This window comes from Rosa chinensis, chromosome 2 (genome assembly GCF_002994745.2).
Source record: "Rosa chinensis cultivar Old Blush chromosome 2, RchiOBHm-V2, whole genome shotgun sequence".
NCBI lineage: Eukaryota > Viridiplantae > Streptophyta > Magnoliopsida > Rosales > Rosaceae > Rosa > Rosa chinensis.
Window position 1 is genome coordinate 4,162,405 of NC_037089.1, and position 19,486 is coordinate 4,181,890.

The 19,486-nt window shown below is 38.8% G+C and overlaps 3 protein-coding genes across 4 annotated transcripts; 2 read left to right on the plus strand and 1 right to left on the minus strand.

Moving 5' to 3' along the window:
• Positions 1 to 434: 434 nt before the first annotated feature.
• Positions 435 to 1,013, plus strand: LOC112183511. Its single transcript, XM_024321894.1, has one exon. The coding sequence runs from the start codon at positions 435 to 437 to the stop codon at positions 1,011 to 1,013; it is 579 nt and encodes a 192-aa protein (XP_024177662.1).
• Positions 1,014 to 3,688: 2,675 nt separating this feature from the next.
• On the minus strand, positions 3,689 to 7,306 carry LOC112188832 (probable chlorophyll(ide) b reductase NYC1, chloroplastic). The gene is made up of 10 exons (XM_024328050.2): positions 6,903 to 7,306; positions 6,570 to 6,648; positions 6,320 to 6,455; positions 6,150 to 6,224; positions 5,843 to 6,038; positions 5,656 to 5,724; positions 5,335 to 5,474; positions 5,129 to 5,251; positions 4,721 to 4,913; positions 3,689 to 4,297 (listed from the first exon to the last, which is right to left on the minus strand). Exons 1-10 carry the CDS (start codon positions 7,209 to 7,211, stop codon positions 4,112 to 4,114), a joined length of 1,506 nt encoding a protein of 501 aa, XP_024183818.1. The 5' UTR covers positions 7,212 to 7,306; the 3' UTR covers positions 3,689 to 4,111.
• Positions 7,307 to 16,154: 8,848 nt separating this feature from the next.
• LOC112189071 (protein CfxQ homolog) lies at positions 16,155 to 19,464 on the plus strand. Of its 2 annotated transcripts, none has more exons than XM_024328338.2 (7): positions 16,155 to 16,464; positions 17,289 to 17,399; positions 17,541 to 17,639; positions 17,736 to 17,846; positions 17,932 to 18,235; positions 18,329 to 18,468; positions 18,547 to 19,464. In XM_024328338.2, the coding sequence occupies exons 1-7, from the start codon at positions 16,327 to 16,329 to the stop codon at positions 19,081 to 19,083; spliced, it is 1,440 nt and encodes a 479-aa protein (XP_024184106.1). In that variant the 5' UTR covers positions 16,155 to 16,326; the 3' UTR covers positions 19,084 to 19,464. The 2 variants fall into 2 exon arrangements, with proteins under 2 accessions (XP_024184106.1, XP_024184108.1); XM_024328340.2 differs by having other exon boundaries at positions 16,359 to 16,464; positions 17,266 to 17,399.
• The last annotated feature ends 22 nt before the right edge of the window (positions 19,465 to 19,486 follow it).

Here is a 19,486-nt window from a genome sequence, read left to right on the forward strand (position 1 = left end):
TTTCAATGAAGAGATTGTAGGCTAAGTATCGACAATCTCGAGATGAAGATCATGAAGAGATGTGTAGGACTAATGCTCTTGTGGTAGCAGCAGTTGCTAAAGCTTAAGCTTCCTCTCAAACAAGACAAGGGGGTTCTTGACCGGGCTGTGTATCGAATGAGGAGCGATTTAGGGAATCAAGAGGGAAAAACATGATTGAAGATTACTTTGTGGAGCGTCCAGTTTTCAGTGAAGAGGAGTTCCGGACACGATACAGGATGAGTCACAATGTTTTCAACCGCATCCCCAGTGACCTTCGTCTCTATGACCGGTACTTTGTCCAGAAATCAGATGCTGCTAAGAAAGTCGGACTACTTCCCCAGCAGAAGCTGACATGTTTCCTAAGAATGCTTGCTTACAGTGCTGGGGCAGATCAATGAGCTGAGTATTGTCGGATGGCGAAATCTACCGCCATCAAGGCTCTGAAACGATTTACAAGAGAAATCGTTAATCTGTACTCGGCAAAATACCTCCGGGCTCCTACTCTGGCCGACCTCAGAAGACTTCTAGCCAAAGCTGAGAGAAGAGGTTTGCCTGGGATGATTGGAAGCATCGACTGCATGCACTGGCAATGGAAGAATTGCCGAACAGGTTGGGCTGGAGAATACAGCGGTCGAAAACGTGTGCCCACTATCATCCTCGAAGCAGTCATTTCTTATGACACATGGATATGGCATGCCTTCTTTGGAATGCCTCGATCATGCAACGACCTCAACGTGCTTACTAAGTCCTCGTTGTCTGACGAGCTCACTGCTGGTCGAGCCCCTCAAATCCAATTTCAAGTGAATAATAAAATTCACAATTTAGGCTACTATCTCGCTGATGATATCTATCCTCAATGGGCGACTTTCTTGAAATCAATTCCAAGGCCTACACGACCCAAGGATCTGAAGTTTTCCCAAACTCAAGAAGGGTACAGGAAGGATGTGGAAACATGTTTCGGCATTTTACAGTTGCGCTTTAGTATTGTTTGAGGAGCGGCTCGTGGATGAGATAGAGAAGACCTTCGATACATCATGCTGACTTGTATTATATTACACAACATGATAATCGAGGATGAAAGACAAGATGACAGCGATGAGGATTTGGAGTCCGATGAAGAAGAGGATTACAATATGAGGCCCAGGTTTGGGAAGGACCGACCGGCTCTGACGTTGATCCTGTTGGTAGAGGTGGTTATTATTTCAACGGATTCATGGATCGATACAATGCCATTAGAAGTGCAAACAGTCACTCAAACCTTTAAGAAGATCTGATAGAGCATTTCTGGAACATTCAAGGCAACATGGAGATCTAGATCTCGTATAGGTTGTTTGGAATAATTGGCTAATATCTATTTTTTTTATGTTTGTGTGCTTTGAATTTGGCTTTGATTATGTTTTGGGAAGTTGGTGTGCGTATGTTTTTGGCTAATGTCTATGTTTTTTATGTCAGTGTGATTTTAAATTGGTTTGTATTATGTTTTTTATGTGCTATGATTTTGAATATAAGGTGTGTGCTTTAATAAGAGGAATTTTAAAATACAACTTTTATTTCATTAAATTGTAACTATGAAATATAATTTTTTTGGTGTGAGATGGAAAATAAATGGTAGGTATTTATATAGAAATTTTTAGAATTTATTTTTGTTACTGTTTATTAACGTTACGTATATATACAGTACAAATATAATTGTTTGCCGTTGGATCCGGAAATTAATTGAAACCAAGGGCTGGGATTTCATGACCATTGGGATCAGAATTCAAAGCCCTCCAACGGCTCTCTTCCACGTGCTCCTACTCCGGCCCATTCCATGTTGCTAGGCGACAAGCGACTGAAGCAACACGTTTTCGAGTTGCGGCGCCACGCGTCAAGCATCTGTCCTTCACTTCCGTGGCACGTCTCCTTCTCCCCTCATTTGCTGACGTCGCCCACGTTTCCGGGCTGGGCCGAGCTGGCTGATTTCTTGGCTGGGTCATGGATTTAGTCATGGCCTTGACTGAATTCTTGGCTTTGATCAAGAAAGCAAGTTTTTGGCTGGTCACAAACAAACCGCTGGAAACCAGATTTGCAAGTTCAAGGTCACCACCTCAGCAAGATCTAGCTCCTGACCGGTCAAAAACAAACCGGTGGAGTTACTCTAAGGCTTCAACTTCTTCCTAATAGTACAAGGAATAATAGACAGAGATTGACTAGTATAAGATGAAGGTGCTGATTTTACCTGATATTTAGAGCAAGTTCACCCGTTGAGTCACTATGTCAGGGTCACTGAGTCAATGGGTCAACACACTGTTCACTGCCACTAGACATGTGTTTCCACCCGTTCTGTTTCTTGACCGGTCAGTTACTGTTCATTGAATTTTTTATGGATAATTCTTAGGTTCACCCATTGGGTGAATAAGCATATTCACCACCTCTTGCGATTAAGGCATAATGACTTTATAATTTTCTAATCCAACCATTCATGTTGTATAATGTAATACAAAGATTAGCTCTGTAAAAAACCAATCAAATTGAAGACCTTTTAGATATTCATTTCTATGAAATATATGGACGGTTCATCATAATAGTAGTAAGTGTTGTTAGAACAATCAATTTGTTTGATTCAATTAGATAATTAAACGATTTCTGATTCGATTGATTTTTTACAGAGAGAATCTTTAAAAGCTTAATTAAGATATGGACCGTTGGATTATAAAAGTAAAAGTATGTTAATCGACAATGGGGGTGAATAAGCTCGTTCACCCTAGGGGTAGACCTAAAAATTATTCATTTATATTATTTATTACAAAATTAAAATATATTTGATGTAAATAAATGGTAATGATGGACATTATGAATAACATACTAATAAAATCATTATTTTTTTTTTTTTGATCGGGTTAGTTGTTAGTAACTCACACACCCATGCAGTGGTATCCCTGCGCCAGGACACCTGCACTGACATTGTGGCGAAAGCCAGACTAATCCACTGCACCGCAGACCCAATAACCCAAATGGTCATTCAAATCTGCTGGCCACAGGATGGAGCTGAGATTCGAACGCTAGACCTGGGGGTTCCAGACTAGATCATTCGACCAACACACCATACCATGTGGTTAAAATCATTAATTATTTTAGGTGACAAAAAAAAAGTCATAGAAATTTTTTTTTTTGGACAAATTATGAGCCACTGAAATTTACCAACAATTATTTGAAGTGAATGAATTTTGATCTTAGCCTTGTACATCCATAACAAATTTTGTGTAACTATGAAATAAAAAAATTTAGGTGTGGGAGGTAAAAAAAATTTTGGGTATTTATAGAGAATTTATTACAAGTTTTTATAATTTTTTTAATTAATATTTCTTACCGCTTATAGTCGTTTTTATTACTCCCTTTAACCCTTCTTATTAATTACATGCCGTTGATCAAGATTGGATATAGAAACCAACGTCGTGTCGGTTTCAAATTGAAAGAGTAGCCAACTGTAGGATACCACGTGCAAGCCCACGTACAGCACGTCAAGAATTCACGTCTGCCGCTAGACAACAAAAATCTGTTTCAGACGCGAGTCGATTGGGCTTGGGCTGAGGTGGCAACCAGCCTCCTTGGGTCACCTTCTGGGTTACGAGCTTGGCCTTTTTCTTGGCCTGGGTCAGTAAAGGTCTGGTAGAAGCTAGTCTAGAAATAACCGGTGGAATGTAATTTTCTGGGAATTTCAGTCACCACCTCAGCCAGCCTAGGCGGAGGCCGGTCAAGAGACCACCGGTGAACATGCTCTTACACTGTTACTTTTGAGTTGCAGCACAAACAATATACAAAGTGGAACCGAACACTATTATGAACTACTCAAGTCTTTACAAATTTTTGCCCACAGAGGTTGTCATCATGCAGGTAGGCTCCTGATATGATCTAAGACGAATGAATGATGTACAAAAGATTAGGGTTCAAATGGATGCAGGGTAAAAAAATGGTACCCCACATTTGTGTGGTAACTTTCTGTGGTCCGAGTTGTACCCAGCCCTGTCTTGCAGCTGGTTCTTCACATATAGCATCTGCTTGATGTATTCCATAGTGGTTTCAGTTTTAAGTTTGTACTTGGGGGAAATCTTTAAGTACCGGGAAAACTGCTGCTTGTGCTCGAAAGAATTATGAAGGCACACACAACAGAGAGTGAGAAGACAGACACCCAGGTGTTCTCTGTGTACATCTCCATTGCATCGGTGAAGTAAAATCGAGTACGGTTTTCAGCCCAGTTACGGATTCTGTCTGCTTCTGCAGCATATAAAGCCTTGCCCTGCAAGTCATACCACAAATCAGTTCTAGCTTCTTTCCAAGTATGCATGTTAGCAATCATTATATTGCACAGCAGCAAATTTATGAATGAAATGAGCAGTCTCAGCCTAAAGAATCACTCATGTAAAGTACTTTTTTATCTATGGGGGTCAGCTAGACTTCAACTTATAAATAATGAGACACTGAACTAAGTTTCATACTTCCATATAATTGATAGGAATCAAGTTAAATCAAGGACCAAGTTGATAGTAGGAATGAATAGTCTGCAGGATGCACTGAAGTTCAGAACTTGTTTGACTGAACTTAAGTATGCACCACTTCAGTAGGTATGACAGAAAGTATTAATCAGAGTTCATCTTCCTCAGCCAGTTTCCAATTCAGATGGTCAAAATGTATCGTAGAAGGTGAAACTATTGAAAATTACCTCGTCATCAAACCAGCGACCTCGTCGCAGCCATGCAGTTACTAGAGCAAGTAAGATTCTAGGTGGTGTCAAATAATTGATGGACTTCCCTGATCCCTTTACAACCCGCATCCGTGGAACTAAAGTTCTAGCTACTGTTTCGGGAAGCTCACATATGAAGTTAAACATTTGTTTATTTTTTAAACTGGATCCACTGCAAACAAACCGTAGAAAATTCATCAAATCCTAGCAAGAACAAAAACCATTTATACAGGAAGCAATGCGATCTGCAGGATCAAACTCATAGAGTGATGAGCCAGGGCTTGGAAAATTATTTTCTGAGTGGATGAGAAGTGCAATATCCTCTAACAGAAGTGAAACAAGAAATGAACCGGTGGAAAGAGTATCAGATCTAGTATTCCAGTGTACCTCAGAAGCAGATCAGTAAGCACCATCCCTGGAGATGCTGTATGCACTCCTACTTTAGACCGCTTGCACTCCTTTAAAAGTGATGATTGGAGCTGTCTCAGACCACACTTTGTTGACCCATAGCTAAAGGTTAGAAGATAAAACAGCATAAGTACTAGTTTCACCCAGAATAAGCAATTTTACAGTTACAATGTAAAGGCACTCACACAGCTGTCAAAGGAGTACTTGATCCCCCAGAGCCTGCCCCATCCATATTGAAAATGTGCCCACCCTTAGGCTGATTTATCATTATACGCATGGCTTCTCGAGTGCAGAGGATAGACCCCACCAGGTTTGTTGAGACAATCTAACACATATAAGAAGATATAGCCACATTAGTTGAACCAGTTTGAAATCATCATATTTTATCAGCGTAATGTCTTGACAGTCGATTCAGCATATAGAAAACTTATGCTAACAGCGACATTAAAATCAAGCAACCACAAGCAGACGGTACATCAGGTTGCAGTTCAGTAATATGACTATACCTGCTTAATGTCTTCATCACTAAACTGAAGCAAGGGTCTAAATCCTTTATTTGCACCAGCATTGTTTATCTGTCAAAAGTGCATACAAGTTAGATGGTGAAACATCTGATATTGCTAAATATTTGCAATCTGCATTATAATGAAATTTCTGGAATGAAGAGTCAGCTATAAAGTCTCAAAAACTCACCCAAATGTCAATAGAACCGAGCTCACTGATAGCAAAACCTGCCAGCTTCTGCACATCATCACCTTTGCAAACATCACAGGCTATACCAACCACTTTCGCATGCGCCAGGTTATTCCTAGATGAGCTACCTTCATTGGCTATACCATCCCTTAGGTTTTCCTCAAGCTCTCTCACGGTTGCTTGTACAGACTCAAGGCTGCCTTAACAAAAATCAGTAACTGAGATGGCATTAGTAATATTTCGACCACCATAGTCCATACATGTTGATATGTTTATGAATAGCCAATGATCCAAATCAAAAAACCACCTTCGAGAAGCAACAACCACGCGATCTCCAGAAAGAAGAAATTCGCGAGCAAGTGCTTTTCCAAGTCCCCTTGTACTGAACCAGCCAATCAAAACATGCAAAAAACAACGTCAGAATCACAAATTGTTTCAAAGCAGGCAGGGAGAAGATAGAGAGAAGAGTGAATCTACCTTCCACTAATAACAACATTACGCGGACCAGCACGACAGTGCTCCTCTAAAACCGAATTAGATCCTATCATAGTCCCAATAATGATTCCTCCTAGCCAGCTATACCAAACTAGCGCATTCAACTGACCGTCTCCACCTTCAGAAAAGAATTTGCCAACAGTTAGAGGGCCAATCACACATGGAAAACTTTACATATAGAGACATATAATAAGAACACGTAGTTACTCAAACAAGTAACAAGCTTTCTAACCTGACAACTGAAACCCAATTGCTAGTATCACTCCGGTGCTCATCATGGTCACAATATACCTTCCAATTTGAACAGCAGCCTGATTGATTCATAGACGTAAAAAGGCAAGGTTAAAATTTGAAAAATCCATCTCAAATCAAAATTTCATGTATGATATTAGTAAAAAAAAAAAAAATCTTGACCTTATACTCAATTTTTCTAACATTTTCATAAGATTTTGAATACCCAACAGAACAAACACCTTGAAGATTCAAACTTTACTAGTTTTCTTCCCCCCAAATAAAGATTGAACTCAAGCAAGTGGAAAACAACACCGGTAAAAAAATTACTTACCGAGGAGCAAACCTCCTCCACTTTAGCCACAGCCTTCTTGTACTCATCACTATGCCTAGACCTCAAACCCACGCCACCCAAGAGCGTAGACCCCAAAGATTTCCAAACCCCACTTCCCTTCTTCAACTTGACCTCACCTTCTTCCTTAGAATCCTCGGCCCTGAACGACCTGCAGTACTGTTTGGAGTACAACCCATTACGGCCAGAACCGGAGCGGCGAAGACCCGACCCGAAAACGACAGCTGGGCTGTGGAAGTTGAAGTGGTCTAGGCTTTGTGGGCAGACGTGAAACCTTGCAACCATGGCCATTGGAGATAGTTCAGGGACTGAAAGTTCATCCAATATTTGCGGATTTCTGGGCTACAAAATCATTTCTTTCTTGCTTTAAAAAAAAAAATGTGCAAGGAAAGCAACATTAAATAAGAAAATATCTTTTAAGTTTTTAGCCAAAGTTTGGAGTGAGATATTTTGATTCCTGAGCTGGAGGTCGGAGACAAGAAGGAGGTGTGTGATGACCACACGTTACGCAAACCTCATCTTGCATGTGATTGGATGGGTGGGTCTGTGTCATCGTGCCGTTTTTGTGATGGTTGGATTTTGTGGGGTGACGAAGATGAGGCTTGTACTCCTTAAACACTGGTTTTGGTTTGAGTAATACAATTGGTTAGGACGACTCTAACTATCAAGGTCCGGATTCTGTAGGGTCCGGTTTGATACTTTACAAGTATTGGGCCTGTTCGTTTGTACGTCTCTCCATGATCTTTTGTACAAGCCCAACAAAGCTGCAAAAATTTTCCTACAAAACATTTTGCAAGGGCGATAAAAAGAGAAAAATTCAGTCACCGTCTCCAAACTATACTGCCAAGGCTAATTTGATACCCGAACTCTCAAAAGTATCAATGTGATACCCAAAGACATATTTTGACATCAACGTGATACTTCCGTCCAAAATTTGTGACAGTTCCGTTAAAAATATCACGTGTCATATATGTGACTAGATTTTTAAGGGCAAAGTCGTACTTTTACACCAATTTTGTTTTATATATATTAAAAAAAAAAAAGAGTATGCTTTTCATTAGGCCTCATCATATGGCCCTTGGGCCCAAAGCCCGCCCTAAGCCTGCCCGGCCTGGCCCTTCCATTAGGGCGGGCCGGCCCGACCCTTTCTAAAATAGGGTAGGGTATGGGTTATACAAATGAAGCCCGACCCTACCCTACGGCCCAGCCCGACCCTTAAAGCCTGGCCCTAAAATTTATATTTTATTTTTATTATTTTTCTATTATATGTGTATAAAACTATAGAAGTATGAACTTGTAAACTATAGAAGTTTGAACTTGTATTGAATTATTTCAATTTGCCACATTAGAAAATGGGTCTTTTAAGTTGAGACGTTGAGTCTATCACTCTGTCTATTTGAGGCCCAAAGCATACAAGCCCAACTGCCAACTCGAGTCAAGACTCAAGTCTCCACTCTCCAATAACCCTAGATGCTATCGACAATCGACTCAAGTCTTCAGTCTTCAGACAAAAACTGAAGAGAAACCTCATCGGCGCATCCGCCTCCCTCTCAAACTCTCAGTCTCTTCCTTCAGACAGCAAAGTGCAAACCGTTAATCACCACCACCACCTCTAATTCCCAAGCCCTCTCTTCGTCTCAAAGCCCTCTCCGCGCCGGTACAACTACCACCAGCACCTCCTCGGTCGGCGAGGCCCCCGTCTCGATCTGCGAAGCTTGGTGAACGGAGCATCTCGATCTGCGAGGCTTGGTGGACGGCAGCGTCTCAATCTCGTTCTCGATCTACGAGGGTTGTCTCAATCTGCTTCTGGATCTCCGTCTCGATCTGCTTCTCGATCTCGTTCTCAATCTGCGAGGGTTGTCTCGATCTGCTTCGTGTCTAGCCGCCGGTTCAATCACCACAACCACTTCTGATGCCGAAGGTGAGGACTGTTTTAGTGGTTTTTGTTTGTTTTGGGTTTGGATCTGTCTTCCCCTCTCTCTCACGAATCTCACACTTCTTGCAGATCGAAGATTCTCAGAGCAAAAACAGAGACTGAAGGTCTCCTCAGACCTCAAAGCTGTAAAAATGGTGACGTTGGCTTTGATCAACACCCATCCAGTTGGCGAGGTACTCATTCCCATACACTTGGTGATTTCAGTGATGTTATGTATTGTGTATTTGAGAAATTGACAGTTTAGAATTTATATAAAGCAACGGGAAATTTTTTCAAAGATTCCCAAATTTTTGTTACTGTTACAAGTTACAACAAAAATAGATCCGTTTGGAATAGTTGATGTGTCTGGCCTTTAAATAAACCTAGACATCCCTTTATTTTCATCTTGATATTGAAACTCTATTCTGAACTAAGTGGTGGTAAGAGTATGAATAGTAGCTAAACTCTGCTTATATCTTATTACATTATAAATTTTGTATTCAGCATCCTTACCCTTTGCTTGTCTGTGTTATAGTTTATGACAGTGGAAGAGATGGAAGCAGTAACAGACTTGCAAGGAGGAAGAGTTGTATTTCTTGTTCAGTAAGCAGTGGCTGTCGCATTTTGACATTTTGTTATATCCGACTTAAAGTAAACTCTGAACTTTCTCCTAATAGTGTAGTGTATGTGTATACTTGTAACTTGTTGTATTGTTGGTGCACTTAGTGTTTTTTTGGCTTAATTCTCCCGAGTGTGATGGATGAAATGTCCGAGTCAATAACTAGTCCCATGGTTGTTGCTTCCATAGATCCAAACCCAACACCGTTGACTGAAACAGCCCCACAAACAGCTTCAAAACCTCCTTTATCTAGAAAACAAATAGAAAAAAAAGATTCTGTTTGGAGTTTTTATGAAAAGGTTGATAGAGTTGAAGATAATGTTGCTGTGCAATATGCTAAATGTAGTGTGTGTGCTCAGTTATTGGTACGTGGAGGAAAGAATGGAACTAGCCATTTACGTAGACATTGGGAGAGTCATATAAGTAGTCAATCGCTTGATATTAGGACTCAAATGCAATTAGGTTCAGATTCTAGTGGGAATGTACTAAACTGGTCTTATAATAAAGATTGTGCTAGGAAGGAAGTAGTTGATTATGTCATTAGGGCTGAACAACCTTTTACATTTGTAGACAAACACGATTTTAAGGGAATGATTCAAAGAGGTTTTGCACCTCAGTTTGTGGGATTATCAGCTTCTACCTGCAAAAGAGATGTGATGAAGCTCTTTGTTGCAGGAAGAAATGAGTTGCTCAAAACTTTTGAAAGTTTTGAAGGGAAAATTTGTTTGACTTCTGATTGCTGGTCATCGCGTCAAAAGATGGGATATATGTCTTTAACTGCTCATTTTATTGATAAAAAATGGAATTTAAATAAAAGAATCATTACTTTAAAATGATAGAGTTCCCACACACCGGTGAGTCACTTGCTTGTCATATAAATGAGGAGCTGATTTCTTGGCGCATCCATAAGAAAATTTTTTCAATATCTTTAGATAATGCGACAAATAATGATGTTGTTGTTGAATTACTCCCTGATTTTCTCATGGTTAATTCTGTCCTTAAAAAATTGTTTCATGTGCGATGTAGTGCTCACATTTTAAATTTGATTGTTCAAGATGGTCTAAATTTATTATCTCCATCAATTGAAAAAATCACAAATATAGTTCGTAGCATGAATTCATCAATTAAGAGGCATGAGTTGTGGGTTAATTGTTGTAATGATTTGAATATGCCAAAGAGGAATATCAATAATGATGTTCCTCATAGGTAGAATTCCACATATGACTTGCTGCAATTAGCTATGAAGTTTAAGTTTGTTTTGAATAGATATGTTCAAAAACTAAACCATTCTAATCGTAATTCCACTTTAGCACTTCCCACCGATGAAGATTGGCTTGTAGCTTCAATTGTGTGTCGCTTTTTAAAAATATTTGATTCTTCAACAAAAACCTTGTGTGGTGTGTATTAGCCGACGTCATGTCATGTTATTCCGTGCTTAGTAAGTATCAATGCAACCTTTAATAAATATGATCGTTATTATGTAATTGCTACTGCTTTGGTGGCCATGAATTCAAAATTTGCTAAGTATTGGAAACGGTTTCCTCCCGTATTTTGTCTTGCTGCTGCTATGGACCCTAGGTATAAATTTTTTGCAATTGGCCAATGGATGAAAAGTATGAGTGTTGACGATTGGGAAATTGAAACTGCTATATCTAGTTTAAAGCATCAATTGTTTGAATTGCATGAAGTGTACAAGGATAATGTGGTGCATGTTCCAACCTCTAGTTTAAGCTCCAATTTACCTACATCTTCTGTTGATTCTATTGTTTTGCCTAATGATGAAGATGAGGACTTTGCTGAAAGTGTCTTAAAAAAGGCCAAAACAGCAACTTCTACTTCTACTTCTTCAAGTTCTGATTTACAATATTATATTGATATGCCTACACTTGAAGTTGTTGATGGACTTGAATTTAATTTGTTAGGTTGGTGGAGATCTCATGAAGAAGTCTATCCTGTTCTTTCTTTGATAGCTCGTGATCTGCTATCCTTTCCAGCTTCAACAGTTGCATCCGAAGCAGCTTTTAGTACCGGCGGAAGAGTTGTATCGGAGAAGAGGGCAAGTCTTAGCCCAGACACAATTCAAGCACTGATTTGCTTGAAAGATTGGAAGCTGGCAGAAGGAAGGCAGCAAGAGAAGGAGCAAGATGACCTCCGAGCTGAAGAGGAGCAGTTTGCAAAACTAGCAAGACCGGAATGGATGATTGCACTTGAACGTGCTAATTCAAACATAGATGAGGTCCAGTCGATTGGAGATTGAGGAAAGGTATGTGACTGTTTTTTGGATCTGATTTGTTTTGTTTGTGTTAAAATTGTGGTTTCAATATACTTGTTTGTGTTTTCAGTCTATATTTAATGTGCAAATATTTGGATGTTGGACTGCTATCTTTATTTTCAATAGAATTTGAATCACTAAATAGTCTGAATGCTTAAACATATATGTCCAGTTGCTTAGAAAACACCAAAAAGAGAGAAAATTGCATTTTATATGTCCTGGCAGAGCATATCCTTGTGACCATTGTTCAAATTTGTTGCTGAATTGAAATATGTTTTTAAACTGAAATAAAAGTGAAATGTGTCTAGAAACAAGCTTTTTCCAGAATTATATGTCTAGTTGCATTTATATATGTTGCTGAACTCAAAGTGAAAACTTTTATGAATTAGTAATGCCTTAATTTGTTCATAATTGGATTCGAGTGCTTATGGTTATTTAATATGTGATTTAGCTAAATTAATTATATGGTTTTCCTTTGCAGGTTCTTTGTTTGGTTGCTTGAAGCCTTGAAAGATTACCTCTTCTTGTGAATTTGATGAAGACTTGATCATTTTTTGTATCAAAGTGTCAAGCACAGCTTCAGTTTTTGTAGCCTCTGTGCAAACCATGCTTCAATAGTTCAGTTTTTGCATCAAAGATTACCACTTCTTGTGAATTGATGAAGTCATGAAGACATGGTCACTTTTTGTTCAAAGTGTCAAACATTGCTTCATTTTTTGTAGGCTCAGTGCCTCAGTGGCTTAATGTAGGGCTTAGTGCCTCTGTGGCTGTGCAATTCCATTTCAATTTCAAGTCTACTACTTGATTAGGAAGAATGTGAGTTTGAGACTTTTGAGTTTGTAGATATTTGTAATTAAATCAGGTTCTCAAAACTCAAGTATTCAGTGTATATATATGAATGTTTTTTTTTCCCCTTCAGTTTGAGTTTATGTAATTAGCAGAATTGTGATTTATGTGAGTTAAACAAAGGCCCGGCCCGGTCCTATTCGGAAAGGCTGGCCCGGCCCGGCCCGGCCCTTTTGAGCCCTTGTGAAATGGGCCGTAAGGGCGGGTAAGGGCTTACATATTGAAGCCTCGGCCCGGCCCTTTGATATGTTGACTTGGTCAAAGCCCAGCCCGGCCCTACCCTAAGCCCTAAAATTTAGGGTAGGGCTGGCCCGAGCCCGGCCCATGATGAGGCCTACTTTTCATCTTCAACTTAGACCAGACAACGTGCCTGTCCCTTTCTTCTTTTATTCTGTCAGCTGAAGCTAAAGTAGAAGTGCAGCGTGACGGGTATTCGTGGAGCTGCTGCGGCGGATCAGCTCTGTTCGCCAAATCTGATGGCACCGACGATGATTCTCCTCGGCGACAGGTCGTCCGGCGTCTGGATGGATGCAGGTCGGGCTTGCCCAAGCAACGGAGCCAGCTGCTGTTCGGTTCACGGCAATGGAAACAGTTGCAGGCGGAGGATCCGAGAGGCGGAGAAGGTCAGGGTTCAACAGGTCTGAGTCAGCGATCGAAATCTGGGTTTGGGTCGAAGGACGCCGAAGATTGACGTCAGCTTCTGTTCTGTCACGATCCGATTCGGATGTCTTGGTACTGAAGTTGGAATCGATCACTGCCGGAATGGTGAGAAAGGAATCAAGGTACTTTGATTGTCTTCCTGAGTATAGTATGGGTACTGGGTATATGGAAGAACAGAATTTGGGATTAGTAAGTTGGGTATTTTCTGGTATAGATTGGTATTTTCTGAGAGATATATTTTCTGGTATGGATTGGTATTTTTTGGGTAAAAATGAAGAAACACAGTTCTTATTTGTCTAGTACTGATATGGTTTAGAGTTTCTGGTGCTGGATATAGTGAAGAACAGAATTGGTTCTTGGTATTTTATGGTATGAGCTTCTGCTCAATCTTTGAGCAAAAAGCTTGGTTATGGGTAATGGGTAAGATGAAGAAACAAGGTTCTTCTCTTGATATTTCTGGCAGCGGAATATGGGTATGGGAGATTGAAATTTTGGATTAGAAGTTGAATTGTTTGTTCTTGTTTTTAGACCTTGTTTGTTCTTGTTTTCTCAATTTGAATTGGATTAGAAGTTGTCAAATTGCTGCTTCTGCATGTAATGTGAGATTTTGATGTTGGGGACGGTAACTGTCGTCGGGGCCGAGCTCGCGTTCAAGGCCAAATCGGAATTCATTTTGGGCTGGGTGGTTGGTGGCTGGTGGCCTTGTCAGGAAAGTAAGGAAATGTGGCTGCGGAGGTTGCGGCGGTTTAGCTAGTACAAAACCCAGAAGAAGAAGAAGAAGAAGAAATGAAAAGATAAAAGAAAAAAAAGGGTAAGTTGGTCATTTAACTTTATCTTTTTTTGTCTCCACGTGCTTGCCACGTCAGCATTTTAACGGAACCATCATAAATTTTGGACGGAAGTATCACGTTGATGTCAAAATATGTCTTTGGGTATCACATTGATACTTTTGAGAGTTCGGGTATTAAATTGGCTTTGGCAGCATAGTTTAGGGACGGTGACTGAATTTTTCTCCGATAAAAAATATCTTTTTAAGTAGCTTTTATGGGAGAAGGAAATTACAAAGAGAAGTCTCTTGGTAACCTACCCAAAGAAAATCAAAATTAAAAGTATTAAGGGCATTAAGAGGGAGACTTCAAGTTGATTTCAATTCACTGAGTGTCTCATTTTAGCCAAATAATCCACTATAAAGTTATATTTTCGGAGTATATCACTGAAGGATACTAGTTTAAAGCTTTGTACAAATCATTTGTTGTCACCCGCAATTTGCTTAAGTTCCCAAGATATGTTATAACCCTAAAGGAGCAAAATCGGGTGCTCTTTTAACCACCGAAAGTATCAATTTTCAATTTTGAAAAAGAAAAAAGAGAGAGTGAGAGAATCACAAATCATTTGGGTGGACAGGAGACTATCACTTCTGCTTAGGGTTGACACTCGGTCGGTTCGAATCGGTTATAGGTATTACCAACTTCAAAACCAAAGCTTTCGGTTTCAAAATTGAGCTACCAATTACCAACCAAAATTTTCGGTTTTTAATCATATCTACCAAATTCGGTATTTCAATTTTCGGTATTACCAACTTTAAAACAACTAATTCTTTGTAATATAAATTAGAATGAACAGAATTAGATTTTTCAATTTTATAACCGTAAACTTCATATTCATCTACTAATCATAGCTTCTTTTTGTATATATGACATCAAATTTGATCTATTTTCAATAAAACTAGGTTAGTTAACCATCTTGAACTAGGTTACTCAAAATACATGTACTATTAATTATGTAGTATATTGAGTAATGTTCATACTATTATGAAAACTTTTATGTTTATTTCTTAATATACATGTATGTGTATTGAAAACCATAGTATATAAAGCCAATATTTAGACAATCGGTAGATTCGGTATTTACCAAAACCAAACCAATTTTTTCAGTTTTATCAGTCTCGGTTACCAAAAAGTCGGTTTAATATCGGTTGGTATTCGGTCGATTTGGTAATTACCAAACCAAGTGGCAGCCCTACAATTCTGCTTGATATTGCTCATAACATTTTGGACATACTCCTGATACTTTTCTGTTATTTTACGGATATGTTAAGAGAAGAATTAGATCATTATACTTTGATATTGAATACGAGAGTACATACTCTTTAGACGACCAACTTGGCAAAGGAACAAGTAAAAGAAGGTGGACGACAGCTTCTGCTTAGTTAGATCACGTGTTCCCAAGAATAAATGGCAAATTATTGTCTTATTTTGGTGCTAAATAATTGGGAATGGAATGAACTAACATGAACCCATTAGTCTAATCTACTATTCAAGTTAAACAACAGTTAAATGCACTGAAGTTCTTTGCTGGCGCCATCCATGCAAGATCATTGGTGGACTTCTGCACGTGCTTCATTTCTTTTTGGTTCGAACTTTCGGTTTCGGAGCCACTTTAGTGGAAAAAACATAATTGGAAATATTTTTGTGTCAGTTTCGTTAATAACCGATAAATAAAATAATAGTCATGAAATCACGATTGTTTTGAAAATTTTTATCCGATCTAAACCAAAAAGAATATTACAAACACATCATCAATTGAAAAAATATCGATCCAACGAAATCATACTTTTTTACCAAAAAATCATCTCTAAGACTCCAACAAGTAAGTTGTATGCACAAGCAATGAGAGTACAACCACAGACAAAAGTTCTCATGTTTCATCCACATTTAAAGTTTAGCCTATTTATTAGAATTTTTTGATAATTATAATAAAAAATGAGAAATTGTGTGAGCTACAGCCTACAAATAAATGAAAAGAAAAAGGAAAGAAATCTTACTGCTTATACAATATACATAAATAAATTTTAATTTGATAAATATATAGCAAATTTCGAGCTAAAATTCCATTTTTGTTGCAAAGTCGAGCTATATAGCTTTTGGCCAAAAATAATGATTGCAGAAAATAAACTCAAACGCGGGGACACACACAATAGTTTAGACACACACCTCCGAATCCTCTTCCCCCTCTAAAATCTCTGCTCGTCTTTCTCTATTCATTTTCAACCTTCTTTCCTTTTTCTTGGTTTTTAGAGGAAGACAGACCCAACATGCAGAGGAACCCAGATCAACGGTCACGATCAGCCAAGCCCACCACCATCCATGGCTATGCTCACTCCGGCGACCTTGCTGGGTTTCAGAAGCTGCTCCGGGAAAACCCAGCTCTGCTCAACGAAAGAAACGCCATTGTAAGATCTCCCTTCTGTTTTGGCATTTTGGGTACATTTGGTTGGTGCATTTCATGTTTTGTGTGTGTTTAATTTGGTGAATTGAATCTGTTTGATAATATTCTCATCTGGGATTTGGGTTCTTTAAGCTTGTTGTGCTGTTTTTCATGTGTTTATATGCTGGTGTTGTAATTAGTTGAGGAAATTTGGGACCTTCACTGCATTAAGGAAGGAAAGCATTGATCTTTTTCTTTGGTGAAATGTAATGTAGTGGGAATATAGTGAATTTTAAGTACCCTTTTATGTTTTTGAGCAGAAATTGGGCTGGATCTGCTGTGGAGGGTCCTCATAGCTAGCTAAACATGAGATCCTTAGTTCAAAGCATGAACCTTTAACTCTGGCCAGTTCATAAAGTTTTGATACCGAGAAATGTTAGCGTAGAACGGAGTAAAAGAGACGAGAGTAGGACATTTTAAGGGCAGTTTGAAATAGATTTTATGAAAGAGGCTAGACGAGATCACTACAGTACAACCCCAATTCACTTATTTCTGAATAGATTGCTTTATTGCTGCATAGCAAAGGTACAGGATTTACTGAAGTGCGGCTTTGTGAAATATTAGAGTTGGTATGGGTTGATGACACAGTGAGAGAGTTGGATGAGTTGATTTAGTCATATGTCAAAAACAAAATATAAATCTGCAGAAAACAAAATATACTCAACCGATTAGCATTCAATCATATAGTATAAGAATTACTTTCTGTTCATCATGTGGTTATGCTTGAACATGAATAATTTGGTAAGGTGTCTTTATTCTTTGACGGCATCCATTGTTCCCTAAATGCAGATGGTACAAACTCCACTTCATGTTTCTGCTGGTAATAATAGGTCTGACATAGTTAAATTTCTTCTCAATTGGCAAGGGCCGGAAAAGGTTGAGTTGGAAGCCAGAAACATGGTAGGTATTTGTTTTCTTTCAGCAGAATTTGTATGACATAAATCTTTCTGAAAGTGAAATTTTAAATTAAAAGTTGTTATATGCTAACTTGATAGATATTTATTTTATTTATGGGTTTCACCAACATGTTGAGCTTTGCAGTATGGTGAAACACCATTACACATGGCAGCAAAGAATGGATGCAATGATGCTGCAAAGTTGCTTCTTGTCCATGGTGCTTTTATTGAAGCCAAAGCAAATGTGAGTTCTTTTCACCTGAATTTATGGTTAGTGCGAGACTATTAAGTCAATTTGCTAGTCTCATTTTAAAAGTTCTTTCTCCTTTTGTCCATGCAGAATGGAATGACACCATTACACCTTGCTGTTTGGCATTCACTTCGAGCTGAAGATTTCTCAACTGTTAAAACATTACTTGAGAACAATGCTGATTGCAGTGCCAAGGACGATGTATTGTTCATTGCATTTACTTACAGTTTTAATTTATTCTAATTAACACCTAAATTAATGCTTTGATATTACCTTTAAATTGCAGGAGGGCATGACTCCTTTAAATCACCTTTCAAAAGGCCGTGAAACTGAAAAGTTGCGGGAACTATTACAGTGGCACCTTGAAGAGCAGACAAAGAGAAGGGCAATTCAAGCATGCAGTGAAACTAAAGCTAAGATGGATGAACTTGAAAATGAATTATCAAATATAGTTGGTTTGCAAGAGCTCAAATTACAACTACGCAAGTGGGCAAAAGGAATGCTTTTGGATGAGAGGCGTAAGGCCCTTGGTCTCAAAGTTGGCGTAAGGAGACCCCCTCATATGGCCTTTCTTGGCAATCCTGGAACAGGTAAGCAGTGCCAACTGGGTCTTGCAATGTGTGGATCTTAAATAACAATACTTCTTGTTGGGTCATCATTATGTTAATTGTTGTTATCAACAGGTAAGACCATGGTAGCTCGTATTCTTGGAAGATTACTCTATATGGTGGGAATTCTACCTACGGACAAAGTAACTGAAGTACAGCGGACAGATTTGGTTGGGGAATTTGTTGGTCATACGGGACCAAAAACTAGGAGGAAGGTAAAATTTGTGCTTTATGAAAGTATTTGCTGTTCTACTTTACACTGTGACACAACTAATTATGAAAGTTCTTCACAGATTAAGGATGCAGAGGGAGGAATTCTTTTCGTAGATGAAGCTTATCGACTGATACCTATGCAGAAGGCAGATGATAAAGACTATGGGTTGGAAGCATTGGAAGAAATCATGTCTGTCATGGACAGTGGAAAGATCGTAGTCATATTTGCTGGATATAGTGAACCAATGAAACGTGTAATTGCTTCAAATGAAGGTTTCTGCAGACGTGTGACCAAGTTTTTCAACTTTAGTGACTTCAGTCCTGAAGATCTAGCAAAGATTCTTCATCTCAAGATGAATAATCAAACAGAGGAGAGCATGTTGTATGGATTTAAGCTACATTCTTTTTGCAGTTTAGAAGCCATTGCAGAACTGATTCAAAGAGGAGCAACAGAAAAGCAGTGTAAGGAGATGAATGGAGGTTTAGTGGATACAATGTTAGTTAATGCTAGAGAGAATTTGGACCTTAGGCTCAATTTTGATTGTATAGACACAGAAGAACTTAGAACAATCACCTTAGAGGATTTACAAGCAGGCCTTCAGATTTTGTCACAATGAGACGGCAGGTTTGGGATAAATTAAGTAATACAAGATGAAAAAGGTTGTAAGATCTTTATGCCAGACAAGCTTTACAGGTTTTGCTCAGATTGATTTGAATTTGTTTCTCCAGCTCCCCTATCCATTTCTTTCTACATGAGGTTCTGCTCACTTCACCGCTGGTGCAGTGCTTGGACTATTGCAGAAGCCTATTCTATTCTTGTGATTTATTACTTCTGGGCAGTTATTGATGTAATTGGTATTCTTTGTGTTAGTGGAAATCCATTATACTGTATTCTTGCTTTTGTATCACCAATTCTTCTGTTCATGTATGAATTAGTTTCTGCAACTCTGGAATCATTCTATACCAATAATTCACTATACTGTTTATCACTTTGTAAATTACTCTTCTAAGATCTGTTCA